The 9000-nt window shown below is 30.9% G+C and overlaps 1 protein-coding gene across 1 annotated transcript; it reads right to left on the bottom strand.

Moving 5' to 3' along the window:
* Positions 1-1058: 1058 nt before the first annotated feature.
* Positions 1059-2296, bottom strand: LOC149057120 (52 kDa repressor of the inhibitor of the protein kinase-like). The gene is made up of 3 exons (XM_089223296.1): positions 1996-2296; positions 1662-1849; positions 1059-1595 (listed from the first exon to the last, which is right to left on the bottom strand). The coding sequence occupies exons 1-3, from the start codon at positions 2294-2296 to the stop codon at positions 1059-1061; spliced, it is 1026 nt and encodes a 341-aa protein (XP_089079422.1).
* Positions 2297-9000: the final 6704 nt, after the last annotated feature.

Below are 9000 nucleotides of genomic sequence, written 5' to 3'. Positions count from 1 at the left end.
AAAATAGATAAAAAAAATAAAAATAGATAAATACACCTTGGGTATAATGGTTGCTAGATCACGTATATTTTCCATTAATTATCAATTCTGATTAGGTGAGTAAACGAAATACATAGATAATAAAAGTATATACATAAATATTGTCTATTCGAAAATACTGCGTATTATTATGACAGAATTAATAAGTTATGATCATGAATTCATGATTAAAGATATATATATATATCTTTAATCATGGTTATGATATTATACTATTATATTAAAATTATTTTTTAATAAACAAAGTACCTACATTATACAAATTATTTTTAAACTTTTCTGTATTACTGGACACTCGTGTTTTGCAATTTGTTTTCGTTTTAACGTTTGGAGTTAAGAATTCGGTGGACTTTGCTTCAGACTTAAACTTATTTGAAATTTATAGTATTTTCATACACTGCACGTCTGATGTCACTCACTCGTTTGCTCGGACAATTAAAATCGAAAACATTCCTCGACTTGTTTTGTGGTGAACCCACCTCGAGTGGGTCTCAGCAGGTTAACCCTCCCCATTGAATGTGTCGACCTTAAAATTTTATCAAGATTAAATATTAATTTTCTGCCATAACAATAATTGAATACAACAATAAATAAATAAATAAAAAAATGTATACCTATACATATAAATGTAAATAGTTAATAGTGTAAATAAAAAAAAAATATTGTATTTGTATTTTTTTGTGAGACTTAGTCCCCCCCCCCCATACACAATTCTTGGCTACGCCACTGGGTCTCAGAATAGTCAGAATTCAAATGGCGATAATTTCAAAACTGAATCCGACCGCCATAATCGTTTTCAGTACGCATAGGCCATAGCTACATAGGTAGGCAGGGGCGTGCCCAGGATTTCTTTTTGAGGATGGTTTAGTTTAACCTTAAAGTTTTAAAGTTAAACTTCAATACTTAGAACAATATAATTCAAATAAATGTAAGTATATACTGTATTAATAAAAAAAAATTTAATATTTCATGTAAATTTGTTTAGTCAAAAGTAAAATAAAAATTAATAAATTAGTTATCTATAAAATAAAGTCCATTCTTCTTGATACTGATGCAAACTTTGATACAACTTTATCTGGATTTACTGGTATGTCGTTGTGAATTGAAAGTAGAGCTAAACCAAGCAGTCGACTTTCACTTGTTATTGACCTCAAGTATGTTTTAATGCGGTGTAGACTTGAAAAAGTACGTTCTGCTGTTGCAGTTGATACCGGAAGAGTTACCAATATTTCATACATTTTTCTTATGTTTGGGTAAAATATACCATTACATTCAGAAAGAAGTTGTAATGCATTCGATGGTCTTTCATTTTTGTCTATTTTTAGCCATTTCGTTTTCCATAGCAAGAACTCTTCTTTTAAAGCATCACTATCTGGTAATACAGAACTATACAAATCTAAGCATTCTCCAGACGGCCCTTTAGAAGTATTTGAAATATGATTTGGGAGTAAAGTTTCTAAGGAAGATATAACTTCTTTGTGATTTAAGAGACGTTCGCTAAGATGAGTTGTCATATGATCTAAAAATGGTTTAAATACAGATCTTTTGTAATATTCCTGAGGGGAAGTTTATGGAACGTTATTTCGATTATTTTGTTTTTTTATACAACGTGGTATACTAACATCGCACCCTAACTCGTCAAGTGTCGTATGACTCTCCTCAAAAATTAATTTGAATTCATCATCTGAATTTGAACGGATTTTATTTAAAACATCTATAACATTTTCTATGTGATTAATTGCCGCAGTTAAATCAGAATTTATGCTTTGTAATTGGTTACATAGAGGAAGCGTAAATGAAAACATTTTTTCTAAAACGTTTAAAGAAATAAAAAATTCACCATTTAATATAACTCTTAAAAGTTGATGAGCTGTAGTTGATGTTTCTTTATTCACTGATTTTTCCAAGTGTTCTAATGCATTAACAATTGGAATAAACATTTCTTATCTTGCGCACTACAATGTACATATAAAGCTCTTGGAAACGTGCGTCTAACTATGGCTTGAACGCCATTTAAATGGCCACTCATTGCTGCAGCGCCGTCATACCCTTGCCCGACCATTTTCTCTAAATTAATACCATGGTTTTTTAGGGTTTCTAAAATAACTGATGCTAAACCAGAACCACTTAAATCCGAGACAACAACAAAGTTTAAAAAATCTTCTCGGATTGTTGTAACTTCGTTATCAGGATCAATATATCGAACACATAATGACAATTGTTCGAGTCTACCTATGTCAGTAGTTTCATCGGCCATTACGGAAAAAAAACTCGCCCTGTTTATTTTATCCACTATTTGTTCAGTAATTACTTGACCACAAATTTGTTCATATTCAAATTCGTTTGCATGTATTGCAGTTTTGTATTTTTTGAAGGTTGTGAGAAGTAGCCATAGATAGACTCTAATGCATTGAATACAGTTCTAGATTGCTAAATAGAAAAGATGTATTCTACAATGAATTAAATTATAAAATACAGTAATTTTATTGTTAAGTAGGTATAACTATAAGTTATAATAAAAATAGAGGTAAAATAACTAATCTTTATGTTTTTACACATATCTAGTATAACCAAGTTAAGTTTATGTGCCATGCAATGTATATGGATAGCATTTTATGGATAATAATCTTTTAGCTTCTTTTGTAAACCACCTCTAAAACCTGACATAACACTTGCTCCATCATAACTTTGTGCAATAATTGGTATTTTATCCAAGTTAATTATTTTTAAAAATGAAATAATAGCTGACGAAAGAGAATCCGCATTTTGATTAGAAGAAACATCCACAAAACCCAAAAAACGCTCACAAATGTTTAAGTCTTTAGCATATCTTATACAAATTGACATATAGGTACTCTTGTTTATGAAATCTAAATAGCCATTAAATAAGTATTAACGAAAATAAGTTTTAAAAGTTTTAACTTAAGTCTTTAATAAGTAATAATCAATTACCTGGATTCATCACACATAATTGAAAAAAAAGATACTTCATTAACTTCACCAGACATCAACTATAATACCTATTCAATAAATTGTCTGCACAGATATCAATTTAGCTCATTTTGTATTTTATCTTATCTTTAGCTTATTTTATCGGTAAATTTACCAATAAATGGCAATAATGTGTGGTAAAAACGATAAAATAGCTAAATCTTAGAGCCATCGTTGTTCGTTATTTTTTACTATTAGATATTAGTAAATAAGATTTGTATTAGATAATAATGTTGTATATCTATACTTGTTATATCTAGTTCTTTCTAATATTAACAATAATAATTAACAACAAATTTAAAAAATGAATCTAAAATATCTATTGTTCTGTATTAGACATTAGTAATTAGTACATTTTATGAAATATGAATATTTAATTATTCATATTACAATTAATAAATAATTTGAATTAAACTAAACTATCAAAATTCACAAAACCTTTATTTCTTTTTAAGTCAAAACATTTATATTTACACTTAAATTTTGTATTAATAATGGTATATTATTATTATTTACGGTAAATTTTTTTACCGGTAAAAATTTAAATGATAAATTTACAGCACTCACATCTCTTTTATTTATGCATATTAAGATTTACATAGCAATATATTATGAACGAAGTTCGATAAAAAAACATTACTCAAATGTAAATTGAAGATTTAATATATCAAATGATAGTTGTTAGTTATATTTTATATTCATATACGTCATAGACTTTAAGTCTCTACGAATAAATGTATAACCACGTATATGTGGGCCGAGGATCCCCGATCCATCACTAAAAATCCAGATAGTCACCCATCCGAGAACTAGCGGCATTGGCTGATACTTGACTTCAGAGCACGTTTAGGACTGTGATTTCAACCACCGAGCCACACATATGGTTGGTTTTTTTAAATATTCACTCAATTACTGTTAGGTTAAGTTAAACTTTATTTTACTGATTTATCATAATGTGTATAGTATAATATATAGTAAAATACAATTTAACTTAACATAACAGAAATTGAGTGAATATTTAAATAAACCAACTATGTGTGTGGCTCAGTGGTTGAACTCACAGTCACAAACGTGCTCTGAAGTCCAATATCAGCCAATGCCGCTAGTTCTCGTATGGGTGACTATCTGGATTTTTAGTGATGGATCGGGGATCCTCGACCCACATATAGGTGGTTATACATTTATTCGTAGGGACCATGAGTCTATGACGTATATGAATATAAAATATAACTAACAACTATCGTTTGATATATTAAATCTTCAATTTACATTTGAGTAATGTTTTTTATCGAACTACGTGCATAAAAAATTTTTTTTACTTTAATTATTTATCAAAATGTGTATAGTATCTGTCTTGATATCGATTATATGGTAACTTTGAACCTGATCTTGTAATAAAGCTTTGACCATTTCTACTTCGGCTTCCATATTTAATCGTTTAATTTCTTGATCATTTTCTGATTTTCTGTATTCCTTAAACTGTTCCCAAATGCTTGATCCTTTGAGTATAGCTACGGTAAAGATTGCTAAGCTTATAAATTTAAACATGATGTTCAATTTTATGTGGCAAAGTGTTAAATTTGAAATAGTTTCTGACTTGTAAGTAAAATTTTGATTTGATTAAAAATGTATTAATAACAGTTTTGGTATCCACGCTATAATATTAAAAAGGGAATTATATTATTTATTATTAAATCATAAAATATCCTTAGATACTGTTGCCCCGTTACCGTTCCTACAACGACCGGTGGTTGTCGTCAACGACTCGAGTGTCATGTTTTAAACAGGAGTGTAATGGGCTATCCAAATATTATACAATAAATAAATAATATATCAAGTGAAAATAAATCTTAGGTGTGTATATTTTGTATATTTTGACACCGATCAAAATCTATATTAAACAATAAACCCAAATAAATTTAATATTTATTATTATTTACTAGCTGTCCCACCCGGTGTGCCTGGGCAAAAATCACCTCAGGTGAAAACCGGGTTTTTTTCGACTTCATATTGACTCATTCGATAAATAAAAAAGCTAAAATTGTATATAAAAAAAACTTAAAACAACCAAAAGGAATCCGTAATTTTTTTTTTTAAGTGCTCGGTTTTATTTATTACACATGATTTTGCTTAAAAATAGTCACGTCACAACAAATGAGATACTTACAAAACAGAGTTTTCCTGAAATAATGCCTACTTGTAAGGTTTCAATTGATATTAATAGACACACACAGTTATGATACAGTCTGTTAATCAATTTAAAGCTTTAATTCTGATAAACTATTATTTTTTGTTTTGTTTTGTGGTGCGTAAATAAACAAAGATGACGGTTTTCCGACGCACGAACACGCGACGTAGGATTGTCCATGCGAGAAACAGGGAAACTCTAAGTTGATTCCGCAAACTTCCAATGACTGGTCTTGCGATTTATTTATGGTTATCGCAAAGGCCAGTACGGGAAATTGTAGACATTTAAAATCGAATGGTAAATCTGTTGGAGTCATCGGTATACGCGGGATCAAGACATCTTCTCATTTGTATTTTCCCTTTATGATTGTTGCCTCAATGACGTTATTCACTAGCTTTTTCACAGCCAGTCTTGTTCCATTGCACAGTCGAGGTTGATTAATGTTACGCAGCATGATGACAACTGATCCTACTTTTAACTGCAAATTGTGAGGTGGTAATCCAAGCAATTCTAGTGAATTTAAAAACTCCGTGGGATAGTTGACTACGTCATTTTGGTTCATCATGGTGTCGACTGATTTGTAGGAAACCAACTGTCCCGCTAAAAAAATGCTGAATGGTTGCATTGAGAGCATCGAAATTTTAATTTTTTGCCGCCAATATTGCTCGTTCACCCAGCCAATTAAGGTTATTGAACTGATGCGCTATATCTGGGAAAACTTGTTGAATAAGCTCTTCTTTGGAGTCTGTAATGTGACAGAAATCTGTGGGTAATGTGATTAATCCGGTCGAGGTGGACACTGCGACTTTATTATTTCCAATGTCTAACAACTGTTTCGAAAACACATTTGAAGTTTCATCTTGTTGCAAAAATACTCGCATGTTAGTTGTTAATTGGAGTGTCTTAACGTACCGCCACAAACGGCGTTGGCCGTTATACACGGATTCCGAACTTGCGTATTTATTATTTACTTTGTGCGATCGTAACTCTAATCAATTCCATCTATAAAAATGTGTTGACAATTTAAAATATATATAATAATTAATAATTTATATGTATTAAACTATTACACAGATTAAAATAAATTATTATTATTATTATTATTATTATTTGTGTTCGATACTTTCCATAAATAAGCAATTTTATATCGCCCTTCCACTTTCAGAGCACACGAGCCACCACTGATTAACGTAAAATAAGATATAAAATAAATAAGTATAACATAATATGAGAAAATATTTAATGATAAATTATCCTACCGTTATCTCTTCGTCTCTATTTTCAACTTTACCATCAATGGAACATACGCTTTTAGTTGGTTTTTCCAAATCCGTTAAGAATAATAACTCTTCAAATAACCAAGATGATGGTTGATAGACGTCTGTCCCAGCACCACTTCTTTTCGAGTCCTTAATTTTTTTTAATTCTTTCCGAAAGTTGCTTCTTAATGTATTAATTTTTTTTAACATCTTCAATTGTAGAGTCATTTTTCAAATGTTTATAATAAACTAACGTCTAACAGTTTTTTATAGACAGAATTTTTTTTATCTCTATTGGAGTACTCTTTACAACGAACATCCCGCAATTCGGGTAATTGTTTGTACTCTGAAATAAAATCACGCAAAATGGATCGATCGCGGCATTCGCGGCTTGTGATTTCACTTCCGTCATCCATTGCTGCGATGTCAATACTGACGAAGTGTCAATATCGACCTATCACTATCAATATAATCATCAGTAAACAAATATTAACAACTCGATATCCGAATTTTTCATCAGTCATCAGTAACGTTTTTTCATACTGACAGTATACATCAGTATTACTCACATCACACGATCAATAATACTGAGAGCTCAAAAGTATTAGGAAAATCCTTGGGAAAATCATACAAAATTGCGAAACGTCAATTATTATCTATAGAAACAAAATGCAAAAATAACCTTCAATTGAAATTAAAGTATATCCGTTTCATGAAAGAATAAGAAGAGCTGGGTCATATGGAACAGGTAAAAGATGAGGACAGTGAGATCGAAGGCGAAACGTGCTACCTACCACACCACGCGGTAAGAAGATAGCACTTCGACAAAATTACAGGTTGTGTTCGATGCATCAAACAAAACGCAAACAGGTATTAGTCTGAATGATATGTTATTAAAAGGTCCTGTCATACAGGATGAATGGATGATATCATATACATTTTAGCGCGTTTCCGAACACACAAGTACGTGTTATCCGCCGACGTAGAGAAAATGCATAGGCAGATTTGGGTATCAGAAGTGCAGCGTGGGCAGCGCATATTATGGCGTGCAAATCCAGATACATCTATACAGATATATCGTTTAAATACAGTGACGTACGGTACAGTATCGGCTTCGTATTTAGCTACCGCATGTTTTAAACGTTTGGCTGAATTGTACCAGGACCAGTATCGCGAGGCAGCCACTCAGTTTTTGTACGCGATTTGTATATGGATGACTTTTTGGGAGGTTTGGAATCGAAGGAGGAGACCAAAGAACTTTTAATACAACTTATTGCAATATTAGGCGCTGCTGGTATGAAGTTGCGAAAATGGTCGTCGAATGATATTGATTTAATTAAATCTATAGTACCTGAGGAAGACATTTAATTATCAAATTATTTTGAAACCGAGGGTGCTGTTAAAAAAATCTTAGGACTATTCTGGGACTCAAATTTAGACACATTAAGGTTCAAGGTTCCACCAGTACCAAATTATGGACGAAATACAATAACAAAACGAAAAATGTTATCAGATATATCGTCTATATAATATTTTGATCTATTAGGCTTGGTAGGACCGGTAGTCATACGCGCAAGGATACTATTATACAAGCTCTGTAGCGCGAAAAAATTAGTTGGGACATTTTGAACTATAAACGCTTATTAAAAAAAATCGTGACTTACGATTTTTAATTTTTTTTAGCTACAATAAGAACAACTCATAAGGAACCTTGTATTAAATTTTCAAGTTTTTTTGGTCGTCCAACATTTTTTTACCGACACTTCAAAAAAAAATTCTCAAAAAAGTCGAAAATTTCAGTGGTCTATAAATGACTCAAAAAAAGTCAAAAATTTTGAAAATTAAACTGTATATAGATAGCACTAACATAAACATTTGGTGAAAATTTCAAGTATTTACAGTGCTTAGTTTTTGAATTACAACCATATAAAAAAATCGATTTGGTCGAAAACTGATTTTGCGTAAAAATTCCCGTTTTTCTGTCATTTTTTTTTTGTTTTTCTCGATTTTTTTGAAAACTGTTGGAAAATGTTTACTTTTAACCTCTATAATGCACCAAGGATCTTCACTTTTACATCGGAAACCACCCCCAAAGTTTGAAATCGAAGCATTATTTCGACTAGTTATGCTGTACACAGACACAAAAACACACATCATTGTAAAATCAATACATTCTTCACTTCGTTCACAATCTAAAATGTATTTTTGTGTCTATAATTTTTTTTGTGTTGTTTTGATACGTAAAATTAATTTATATTGTTTATTATTAATTTTTTGTAATTCGTGTTGAAAATTAATATTTCAAGGCGGGCGGTATGTTGACGGCCTATTATTATATTGTATTATATTGTACGGCATTATTGCCGATATTATTTTATATAATTTAATTTATAGTTGTGCGATTATTAGTGCAAAAGAGTAGTGATTCGCGCCGCCGTACCGATGCATCGCTAGTATCGATAAAAACTTATTACCTAGTCGATTGCGAGCACTCTGCATCGGTGGGTTAATATATGTTACTAA

This window comes from Diuraphis noxia, unplaced genomic scaffold, assembly GCF_037042655.1.
Source record: "Diuraphis noxia isolate RWA-SAM2 unplaced genomic scaffold, SU_Dnox_SAM2 contig0003, whole genome shotgun sequence".
Classification (NCBI taxonomy): Eukaryota; Metazoa; Arthropoda; class Insecta; order Hemiptera; family Aphididae; genus Diuraphis; species Diuraphis noxia.
Note: the sequence above shows the minus strand (reverse complement) of the source record. Positions and strands in the feature narration are given on the sequence as shown.

What these genes read in the sequence shown, in the direction of transcription:
- LOC149057120 (XM_089223296.1), bottom strand. Translation starts at nt 2,296, where the DNA reads ATGGCCGATGAAACTACTGACATAGGTAGACTCGAACAATTGTCATTA. An exon ending in AGCTTTATATGTACATTGTA is followed by an intron (nt 1,850 to 1,995) that starts GTGCGCAAGATA and finishes TAAACGTTTTAG; the next exon opens with AAAAAATGTTTTCATTTACG. An exon ending in TTGACGAGTTAGGGTGCGAT is followed by an intron (nt 1,596 to 1,661) that starts GTTAGTATACCA and finishes ACTTCCCCTCAG; the next exon opens with GAATATTACAAAAGATCTGT.